The 12145-nt window shown below is 44.2% G+C and overlaps 1 protein-coding gene across 1 annotated transcript; it reads right to left on the bottom strand.

The window, feature by feature from the left end:
- Positions 1 to 5396: 5396 nt before the first annotated feature.
- On the bottom strand, positions 5397 to 9639 carry LOC127753949 (mannose-6-phosphate isomerase 1-like). The gene is made up of 4 exons (XM_052279401.1): positions 8887 to 9639; positions 7342 to 7554; positions 6400 to 6666; positions 5397 to 5974 (listed from the first exon to the last, which is right to left on the bottom strand). The coding sequence occupies exons 1-4, from the start codon at positions 9466 to 9468 to the stop codon at positions 5654 to 5656; spliced, it is 1383 nt and encodes a 460-aa protein (XP_052135361.1). The 5' UTR covers positions 9469 to 9639; the 3' UTR covers positions 5397 to 5653.
- Between the last annotated feature and the right edge of the window lie 2506 nt (positions 9640 to 12145).

Here is a 12145-nt window from a genome sequence, read left to right as displayed (position 1 = left end):
TTCCTCTCTTTTCCTTTTCTCTGCCGGCTCTCTTTTCCTCTCTCTCTCTCTTTTCTTTTCTTTTTCCTTCTCTCTCTCCCTCCCGGTTTCTCTCCTCCTTCCTTCTTCTTCCTCTCCCTCGGCTTCTCCCTTCCTCCATCTCTCTCGGCTCTCTCTCTACCCGGCGGCACGGCGACAAACAGGGGGGGAGGCAACGGCTCACCGACGGTGGCGGCGGCGACGACGGCAGCGGCGACGATGGCGCACGGCGCGGCACAGCGCGGCGGCTTTGTGGCGGCGGCGCGGCGGCTTGAAGGCGGCGGCACGGCGGCACGACGACGGCGACGCGTGGAGAAGGGGTGGGACAAGGGAGAGGAGGAGGGGATGGAGTGGGGAGAGGGGAGAATGGTGGGCTTTTATAGGGGAAAGAGAGGATAAGGGGAAGAGGGAAGAGAAGGGAAGGGCGGTGGATGGTGAGGCGACGGCGGCGATGTGACGGCACGCGGCGCGCGGGCGGAGATGGCGACGGCGCGGCGCGGCTCGGGGCGCAAGGCGGCGCGGCATGTGGCAGCGGCGCGGGGCGCGACGCGGCGGGCGCGCGGCGCGAGGCGACGGGACGGCGCGGCAGTGGTGGCGCGCGGCGCGAGGCGGGACGCGACGGCGACGGCGCGGCAGCGGCGATGGGATGGCGACGGCGATAGGCGGCGATGGCGACGGCGGCGCAGCGGTAGGCGACGATGGCGACGGCGTGCGGCGGCTCGGGGCGCGAGGCGGCGGCACGGAGCTCGAGGCCGACGGCGACGCGGCGGTGATGATGGCGACGGCGGCGCGGCGGGCGAGCGGGGCGCGGGCGAGTGGCGCGCGGGCGGGCGGCGCGTGCGGCAGGGGAAGGGGCGGGGCTAGGGGAACCATGTCGAGCACCTAGAGGCTAATGAACAGTGTAGTTTCCTATTTTTCCGATTTTACCCCATTTTCTATTTAAATTTGATTCCATAATTCCTAATTTTTGTATATAGGAAGTTTAATCAATATTTGTGTTATTTTAACAATGAATCCACCCTAGATTAATATTACTCATATTTTATTTTTATATAATTTATTTGAGTTTTAATTATGGTTAATTCTTATCCCATCGTATTTAAATTTAATTGATCCAAATATGGTCGCGATAATATTTTATTTATTTCTATCCACACCTAATCTTTATTTTAATTTATATTTATTTTACCAATTTGTTTTTAAGGTTTATTCCTAATTAACTATTCTTTACTCACGATTAATAATCTTCGAGATCAAATCCAGATAAAATAGACGAATAAGATCGGCATGATGCAATTAATTTAAAAAGTTTTTGAAAATCCGTATTTTTAGAGTTTTGATTTTGTCGGTCGAATTTTCAGGGTGTTACATTCAGCCACATTTTTAAGTAGACAGCATTTTGGGGGGTTTTTTTATATTCTTTTCCTAATTAGATGGTTTTCTAGAGTTACCACTAAAAAGCATGTTTTAGTCCCGGTTTGAAGTGTAACGGGAATACATGATCTTTAGTCCTGGTTTATTCATTGTCAGGCCGTGACAGGCCCCCAATATCTTTAGTCCCGATTGTTTATACCAACCAGGACTAAACATTAAAAAAAGCGCGCGAGCAGTAAAAAACATGCGTGGGAGGTACAGAGATAAAAATTCACGGGGGAGAGAGCCGAAAATTCTTTATCTCTTTCTCTCCCTCATCCTTATCTTCTTCAATTCTATCTCTCTATCTTCTCCACCCTCCTGTATCCTCCTCATCTCCTCCTCCTCCCCCTCTCCTCCCTCTTCTCCCCTCCCCATCTCCATCGTCTGCGGCGCGCGCCCTCCCCTCCGCGGCGCCGGCGGGCGGCGCCTTCCCCTCCGCGGTGCCGACGGGCGGCGCCCTCCCCTCTGCGGCGGCGCGGCGGCCCACCCGGCGCCCTCTCCTCCCCTCCGCGGCGACACGGGCCACGCGGCGGCACGGCCCGTGCGGCGCCCTCCCCTCTGCGGCGGCACGGCGGCAGCAATAGTGGCGCCTGGCTCGGCTGAGAAATTTGTTGTGTGGATGAATTTCTTGATTTGTGATGTTTTTTATGTTGATCTGTGATACGAATTTGTTGGTTTGTGATGTATTTGGATATATAAATTTAAGATGTATGCGAATTTATGGATGATATTGTGATATTTTTGTGATTGTGGATGATTTTGTTGCTGAGTTCAGTACGAAATCAATATGCAAACGGTAAAAAACAATGGAGAAAAAGAAAGAAAAAAAGTGTTTAGGATAGCGTCAGCAAATGGCGCTACCATCTTTAGTCCCGGTTGGTGTTACCAAACGGGACTATGGACATCTTTAGTCCCGGATTTGTAGTCCCGGTTACATAACTGGAACTACAAGATGTTGCGAACCGTATGTAAAGATGGGTTCTCCACCGGTGAAATGAAACATGCACTTGTTCAGATTCATAGGTAAAAGTTATTATATTTTAAGAATGTTGACAAAAAAATCGAACACACCGGCTTGGGAGATCTGCTTAGCTCCTGTGCAGGTCCAAAGATTGGTGAGATGCGGGCGTACCAGTCAGTTTGATCCTGCAACTGACAAGATATGCAAATAGTAGATCAAAACAGTCGATCGGCTTACAAGCTGATGGAGTAGTTCCAGCCGATAGCCGATAATAGCCGATGCCGATAGCTATAGGGTTTAAGCAATCGGCTATATGTCCAATGTAGATAATGATATAAAGGCAATCGGCTGATGATGATGTAATAAAATAAAAATATAATCTAGTATAAACCAATTGGCAAATAATGATATGATAAATAAGCATTGATCCGAAAGTTAAAGCACACATCGGCTGGAGATCCGATGTCATGAAATCCACAGGATTAGATTAAACAGTGAAACCTTTATTGTCATCGGCTAAATCCAACTTATATGTATATGCAATCCTTATGAGCCGATGCAACGTCCAGATAACTCACCGGTTGAAACCCCGATGAAACCCTTATTGGCAATCAAGAAGCAGGCTGGAGATTATGGTTCTAAGCACGACTTAGTAGATCAAACTTAACTGATGCAGCACTAAGTATGAAAAGAAACATAATATCTAGACAATCAAGCCGTTGACTGAGTTTTCAGGATGGTAGATGTCTAAGCTAATCTAATCTAGCAATGCGATTTAGCCGATACCGGCAGAAACCCTAAAACGAGAGGCAGCCAATAGAGCTAAATTGATATGCTAAGACTAGATTAACAGAGATATATGATAAATAGGTAGGCAAATATATCATTCAAACCAGAGCAATCCAAGAGGTCGAATGTACTGATGCAGCCTTGAACGACGCCGACGTAAACGATACAATTGCCCGAGCCGGCGGAACATTGGACTTACCCCTTAGCCGGAGATCGAACACCGATGCAGCCCCGCGTCAGGTGCCAAGTCCCGTCGGACGATAAAATAAAGTAGAAAAGGCAAAAGGTGGCGATGCGCCGAATTGTATTGATCGTGAAGATAGATTACATAGACCCCGGGTGTACATATTTATACCCATGGGTTGATATAAGTCCTTGTCGGATAAGAAAGAAACTTTCCTAAAGATAAAAGGAAAGATAAAGTCCTTATAGGACACTAAACACACTTTTATAAAGATAAAAGGAAACTAACAAACTATTCCTAATTAATAGATAACTTGTCATGCCGCATTCTCTTTCAACTCGGTCTCTTCTGGATAAGCTTCCTTTAGTAGATCAATTTCCTTAACCGAATATAGCAAGAATCCGACAACTGACGACTCGACAACTCTCATCGGCTAATCCCAGGACTTCGAAGCCGATGCTGACTCTAAGCCGATGACAACTCCGGGCTTACCAAATTTCACTGTTAACAAAGAAATAGGGAGTATATGATTTTGGAGTTCGGAGGTGTATTTTTAAACAAAGTGAAAGGTTTGGGAGGTTAAATAGACATCTCAAATACAAATACTCCTAGTTGTTCTAAAGTTTGCTAGTCATAGGTCTAGTCCGTACATGAGCTAACATATGTATTTTAGATGGAATTCAACTATTTAGTCCCAACTATAATTTAATTACCTGATGTATATATATACTCAAAACTTCTTTATTCGAAATTATTTGGATGTCCATATGTAAACCAATCATATCATGTTGTTGTGTCCGCTTCTACAACAACACAAATTACTCACACTTTAATCTAAGGTTGCTAGCTCACAAGCAAGTGCTAGTTTCTAAATTCTAGTAGTCACACACACATATTGCAGTCAAATGATTATATATTTGGCTATCTTTATCCATAATCGAAATAGGGAAGTATTGTCCCTCACTCTAATAAAACACAAATATATTCAATATGATTGAAAAAATATATATTAAAACACAAATATGTGTTTGATATAAAAAGCTAATGTAATGTACATTCTCGCTATCTATTATAAACTCCTACCATACTTTGCCTCTTCACTTTCTATATAACTAAGATACTAGTACGGAAAACTATATAATATACTAGTACGGAAAACTATACCCCATCCGTCCAAAAAAAAAATCAACCTAGACAACGATGGGACACTAGCTCCAGATTTATTGTACTATGTAGTGTCTTATCCTTATGTAGGTTGGTTTTTTTAGACGAAGGGAGTATAATATAAAAACATTGAGTAAATCAATTTTTTTTATGAAGAGCAGAAACATTTTACATTTTACTCCTCATCAATTCTAACTAAGTTAGAAGTATTGAAAACTATATAATATAAAAACATTAAGTCAATTAAGAAAACTATATAATATAAAAACATTAAGTCAATCAATTCTTAATTTTTGAGGAAAACTATATAAAATAAAAACATTAAGGCAATCATTTTTTAAAAAATTTTTATGAAAAGCAGAATTTCTACTCATAAAAACATTAAGTCAATCAATTCTTAATTTTTTGAGGAAAACTATATAAAATAAAAACATTAAGGCAATCAATTTTTTTAAAATTTTTTTTGATGAAAGGCAGCATTTCTACTCATAAAAAACAGCAGAAATTTCAGTCATCAGAAATTTAATTCAAGAATCAAGAAAGAATATGTATTCCCAGCTAACTCAACATCTTAATCAATTGCTTTTATAATAAGAGTCATAATTCCGGTGATAATCTACGTCTAAAGTTAGTATGACTGGAATAGCTAAGGTTGCAGTTCTTTTATAGCTAATGTTGTTCAATCATCTCTCGTTTTAGGCAGAGGCTCTGCAGCTAGCCATTCCTCTCAACAGTCCAACACCATCCCTTTCGCATGTAATCACGAACAATAATATTCTGCCGCTAGCCAAGGATCGAAGGAATCATATTAGTTATTCTGTATCCAAAGCAAACTTCAATTTTCGCATGTACATGATGAATGAATAATCGAAACTAGAAGCTCATCTACAGATTTCATTTGCTTCCAGCGTACTGAAAAATGTAAATTACATATTGGGGAAAAAAATAAACAGGATTAAGGGTATGAAAGAGAGAGACTTTATCTCCATTTGCCTATACACTATGATGGCTTAACTAGCTACCTTATGATAAAATGAAAGGACGACATTAAGACACCCGTTTTCCTACCAATTACTCTCGCAATAACCTTTAATCCCTGAAGATTTGCGGTGTTATTGAAGTCAGCTGAAGAATCTGCTGTTCACCCCAGCCCTGTAAAGCTGCATGCTCCCAGGACCAGAAGCAAGGATCCTGACCTCGGTGTGCGCCGGCACGAAGAAAACATCGCCTTCCTTTGCCTTTCCTTCATCAAGCATGGAATCTGCCTCAATCTTGCCTTCCCCTGTCATGACAAGGAAGATGGATGGGCCAGGCACCGGTGACATGGTGACCGATTCACCGGAGGGCAGCAGGCAGCGATCGACTTCAAACTCCTCAGATGGGGGTATGTAGCGCGTTACATATGCTTGCACTGGAACTCCTCGCAGAATTTCCGGGTAGTTCTGCATAAGGAAGATCGTAAGTTAGATTACAATACGGAATAAAGAGCACAAGATTTTCTGGAGTATATTTGAACATTCTGGCTGAGTTTGTTCGTGTAATCAAGCTCCACATGTTTGAAGGAAGTATTTTCCTTGCTTAATTTTGAAGTGAACAAGCAATTCTAGAAACATATGCCTTGTTTAATCACTAAGTGAACAAGCAGTTTTTCCATAACAGTAGTAGTACCATACGCCTTTCTTAATTATGAAGTGAGCAAGCAATTCTACCATACCAGTAGTAGTAACATAATCAATGATGATTACTTGATTAGTGTAGCATCAGAAGAGTTAGAAACACTAATTGTCAATAGACGATAATCAGATAACAGCGAATATCAACAGAATATAGGTGATGCTTATATAAATAAGAAATCAGATAAACAAACCTGCTTGTATGTCAGCATCGAGCAAAGAGTTTGGACGTCTCTGTATTTAGGGGTCAGACCAGCACGAACTACATTGTCAGATGTGGCCATACATTCGACGCACTCTCCCGAAAGATATGCATGTGGTTCATTAGCACCAATATAGAGTGCTTCACCGGGGTTGAGCTTGACATAGTTAAAGAAGAATGCTGCTAAAACACCAACATCTTCAGGGTACTGCATCTCCAGTGACAACACTAGCTGCTCCTTCTTTGTCAAGGTTCTAACCTGAAAAGAACATTAACAGCAAAACAGTTCAATTGCAGAATATCAGGCTTGAATCTCCTCAAAAAGGAATATCAGGTTTGGCAATATCTTTGTGTAAGCATGTAACATGTTGCTGAACTGCTAATCCTACCTCAGATATGAGGCTGCCATATCTGAAATTCTGAATACAGAGCTAGGAACTGGGTTTCAGAAAGCAGAAATGTGAGGTAGCTCACAATCAGAACCATTGCCTTACTTTTTTTTATTATTTAAGACCCTCATTTCACCATGTTGTAAATTAAACCAGCCCAATGCTACCAGAATCTGTCATACAAGGTGCTGCAAAGCCTATGAGTTCAAGAGGTAGTATCCCACACACAATGTCTTGTAGCCCCAAGTACATGAGATCAAATCACACTCCATCTTAACCACACAATTGGATTATATGGCACTAAAGTTGGACAGCAATATTCCCAAAAAAAAAAAAAAAAGTTGGACAGCAACAACTATGCTTTTCCTAAAAAGTCTTCCTTTGTCATTTAGAAATGAACAAGAAGACAGATAGAAGCTCAAACATTTTGCAAAACGTAGCGTACGACGAAGGAACAAACTGATATTGACATCCCAGCTGACACAGATTATAGGCAAGTGAAATAAATAATACATCTGTCAAGAATAATTAAGAGAATAGTTTACCTTACTCTCAATATTCAGCCGACTCTTTAGCTTTGAGACTGCTTCAGAAACTGTTTCTTTGCTTGCTGTCATTAAATTAGTAAAAGCTGATTGCAGATATGACCTTACTCCGATGCCTCCATCATGCTCTTTGGCACCCATAAGCTTCACAGCCTCTTCTTTGCCAACTAACTCTCGAACCTCAGGTACAGTCCTCAAGACATCCTTGAGCTCCTGGGTTGCAGTATAATAGGTCAGTACTTAATTTTACAGGTAATCAATGCTTAGAGTCCTAAAAGCTCCAAGGTACTATGTAGCCCATATTGTTAACAATGAGATTCTATAACATTTGTAATCTATTTTCCGAAAAATTGGAAGGATTTAAACAAAAGAATTATATTGAAAGTGTATTCTATATACTTCATTATACCTTGTTTCCTACTCTGAAACTAGTCACACATTGCGTCTAGCTAAATATCGGTCAATAAAGATGTGATACATCTAGCCAAACACCAGTCAATGAAGCTGGAGTGCATCTAGAATTACTTAAGTCACATGGTGACCAACCAGAATCTGAATTTCAGAGTACACATTGTACATCTAGAATTACTTAAGTCACATGCTAACCAACCAGAATCTGAATTTCAGAGTAAACATTGTACAAGAACCAAATATGAGCATATTACCCCCCCCCCCCCCCCTTGTTTATTTGTCCATCGGTGATGCATATGCAATTCAAATAGGGAAATATTACTGCAACATATGAGGTTAGAATAATAAGCAGTTGGCTACGGCTGTTGAACAACACCCTTTTTTTCTGTCCACGAAATCCCTGCTGCCTACCTAAGCTAGTAAGCAAGCCATACTTCCAATTGCTGTCCACGAAACGGCTCCCACCTACCTAAGCAGCCATACTTGTAAACGCATCGCTGGATGTGATTTGGACAGAATCTACACTATACATGGACATGGGGCCAACAATAAAATGATGCCTTTGGCGTTGGGGGATAATCCATTGCAGCTTGCTGGATACTTGGACAGCATCAACTGTTTGTGAAGCACTGGACCACAGTACCTCATGAAAGGCGTGTGATTTTCTAAAAAAAAACAAAATGAAATTCTAACCTCATCTTCTCTGCATTTTCTTGAAACCAATAAACAGTTTGAAGGTATATTATATACTACTATTATAGATGACGATATTTTAGCGAAGGATTAACAGGTTGTTGGGCTGTCAGTAAGTACTTGCCCGTTCGATAATTACAGATCCCATTAATCATTAATCATTAGTTCGTTGCCAAATTCATCAGCAGCCAGATCCCCACTTGACATTTCGATTTCGACATAAGTCAACTCCGCCCCTCACACCCACCTACCCATTAGGAATCATCCATGGGATCTGCTGGCAACATCTCATAAACAATTTCAACCAACCAAACTAACAAAATTCATGCGCAACAACAACATCAGAACTAATGGTATCATCAAAAATTCGATCTCAAAGTGCATCAAGAAGCAATTAGAACTAGTGATTAATCAGCGAAATGCGGGTGGTGGAAAACCAACCTGGACGGAGACGAAGCCGCAGAGGGCGCGGAAGTCGGTGACGGCGACGGCCATCTCGGGCTTGTGGTTGTCGTCGCGGTACGTGGCGGGGCGGAGCGCGTGGAGCGCTCTGGCGAGGGCGGCGTCGGGGTGGGCCTGGATGGAGAGCGCCCTGGCGACGGAGAGCACCTTGAAGAGGAACGGGAGGTCGCCGCCCCACCTCGCCGCCACGTCGCGGCCGAGGAGCGCGGCGGGGCCGCGCCTCCCCAGCCACTCCCTCAGCGACTCCCCCGACGCCGCCAGCGACGACGGCGCCGCCGGGTGCGTCCCCATCCACAGCTCCGCGTACGGCCTCTCATCACCATCATCGCCCTCGCCGGCGAGGCGCGCGACGAGGGAGGACCCGCGACGGCCGCCCCACTCGTAGTGCTGGACGGCGCCGGCGAGGCGGAGGACGGGGTGGGAGGCGTCGGCGTGGAGATCGTTGCCCTCGGCGGTGGTGGTGGTGGTGGCGGCGGCGTCGGTGGGGATGAGGAGGCCGCCGAGGCCGGGGATGCCGAGGGCGAGGGCGAGCTGGGAGGAGGCGGTGGTGGAGGAGGCCATTTCGATCGTCGTCGTCCTCGTCGTCGGCGGCGGTGGCGGCGGCGAAGGGTTGGCGCGGTGGTGGTGGTGGCGATGGAGTGGTGGTGGGGGTTGGGTTTTATGGCGGGGAAGGAGGCGGAGGAGGAGGAGGGAGGGGGAGATGGCGACGTGGGGATCGGAGATGGGAGGTTTCAAGTTGGTTGGTTGGTTTGGTTTTGGTTTGTTTCGTCTTCCGTGGTGTTTGGGGGAGGGAAGGGAGGGGTGGTTGACTGGGGGTGGGGCCGGGGTGTCAGTGACGGTGGATGTGGAGTTGTGACGTTGTTGTGGGGCCCGGTTTGGCGGTTTTACGTTGAAGACCTTGGGAGATCCGTTGTTTATCTTTCTTCTTCTTATTTTAACTAGCAGTGTAACTGTTTTTTTTTTATTCGGTTTAGTGGGAGATTTGGATCTTAGTAGGCTGTTTGGTTTTCTTTTTTTTTTTTTACAATCTTATTTTTTAGAAATGAATTTTTGAGGGTGGATGGTTTTTATGAGAGGAAAGAGGTTTTTATATAGTAGACAAACCAAAACAGTAAAATTCCGATGGGTTACAAGAAAAAAAAATAAACAACTCGACAAAGCAAAGTATGGTCAATCTCATGGCTGTCTGAACTAACGCGGCACACCCACCTCCGCACACACCATGCATCCCTCCAAATGACCGGTAATAAACGGAACCCAAACGTAGGTTGTCATTGCCGAGCTTATCACAAAGCAACACGAAAGCTTCGATCCCGCAACAATCGTGTCATCATTATCGAGCTTAGCCACGTCTACACCGATCTATCTTTTGTTTGGAAGCCAAATGGATGGATACACAAGTGGAGTTGATCTATCTATTTTTTGTTTGGGAGTCAAATGGATGGATATGTTGGAATTAATGAATGGGCCTTAGCCCACTCGAAGATTAATTCTTTGGAAAATCACAAAAGCCCACCTCATGGGATGGCATGCATGTGGAGTTTAGTACCACCTTGCTTATTCTAGGAGAGGGGGGCCTCCTTAAAAGGGAGGATGCCCTCTTAGCCACTTGAAGCATGTGTGGTGGAGAGAAGAGGGAAAACACGCGTGCTCGCCTCGCCTCGCCTCGCCTGGGCAGGGCAGGCGGCGTGCGTGCACGACGTACGCGTCGAATGGTCCGAAAAATTGGCTTCTCACCCTTGCGCAGATGCAGCCTCCTTTTGCAGTTTTGTTTTGCTGCAAATTCGGATTCGTTTTTGTTTTGGAAACGTTCCGAAAAATTTGGTGCGTGCAAACGGCGTGGAGTCCGGATAAGTTACGCGCGACTTATCCGGTTCGGTTACGCGCAGTAGAGATCGTGCGGGCGCCCTGATCAAGCGACCCTTCTCTATATAAACCGACCTGCCGTCTTCACGGAACACACGCGAAATCAATCTAGGGTTTGCCTCCTACTCTGTACTGCACCGTCGCTCGTAGACTACTCCATCTCGCTCGCCGGCGTGCACCGGCGATCGGGAGAGCAGGTCTCCGGAACCTCTGCCTTCGACGTCCTGCACCGGGAGAAGGCGGCAATAAGGTTTTTGGGAAGCGCTTCGCGCGACTGCTCCCTGTTTGTTCGCGACGGCTCGCCTTCCTCTTCACTCGCGCGTTTCGTGCCTTCGTAGACGCCTGCGAAAAGTTTCGACCAAGCAGCCGGTCTTTCCGTCACCTCGGTACGTGTTCAATATGTTGCGTATATTTGATCTGTTCATGTTATACTGTGTAGCTTACATGTGTAGATTTAATGATGCGTTCATGCTAGTTTTCATCTATAATGTCATGATTTATTTATAGAATAGATTAAATCATTATATGCCTATAATCTCAACAGGATACATAAGCGGAATCGACTCCAGCGCCATTGGATATGGATCAATCAGGAAACAAAGATCAGCTTGCAGTGTTTCGTCACTCATAATTAAGTGGGGCGTCCAGCAAGAGCATTCATTGGCTGGAAATTGGGGTTTTCATCCTTTCCCTTTTTTGTTTTCATCTGCCTAAATGCCACCTCATCAATGACCAATTAATGAGGCAATATATATTCAACTAAGGCAACTCTATGGAGGAATTAATCCTCCCCACAAAAATATATGTTTGAGCATTAGACAAAAGGGTGGGAGCATTGGCCAAAAGTAGTTTTGAGAGTAGAAGTTTCATAATTACCAAAAATTAACAGGATTATGTTGGCAGTGACATGTTTATAGTTCATTGTCTCACCAAATTTTGGTATTACCAAAATTTGAAATGGTTCGGAATTGTAAGGAAGCGAGTAAATCCTTAAATATAAAAAGGTGAGAAGGCAGGAACAAGATTTCACCAAGATTAGGATTAGACGATGTTATTCTAGATTTTTCACCGAAACTATATCCATAGAGTTGGTGTTTTTTTCCATCGAAATTCTTTGGCACAAGAGCTTGAATACGGTTGCTGCAATGCGAAGTTGTCCACCTGAATTCACGCAAGAGTAAGGGTGGGTATTTGGTCAGACCGAAAATTTCGATCTTGGTCTTTCAGTCTATTCGGTCATTAAAAAGTGAAGACCAAATTTCAACGTAAAAAATATCAAAACTAGCAAATTCGGTTTCAGTCCTACCCGAAATTCAGGAGCAGTTTCATACATGGAAAAAAATCATAGCATCTTTCAACACAAAAATCACAA

Source organism: Oryza glaberrima, chromosome 11, assembly GCF_000147395.1.
Source record: "Oryza glaberrima chromosome 11, OglaRS2, whole genome shotgun sequence".
In the NCBI taxonomy this organism is placed as follows: Eukaryota; Viridiplantae; Streptophyta; class Magnoliopsida; order Poales; family Poaceae; genus Oryza; species Oryza glaberrima.
This window is presented reverse-complemented; position numbering and strand designations above follow the sequence as displayed.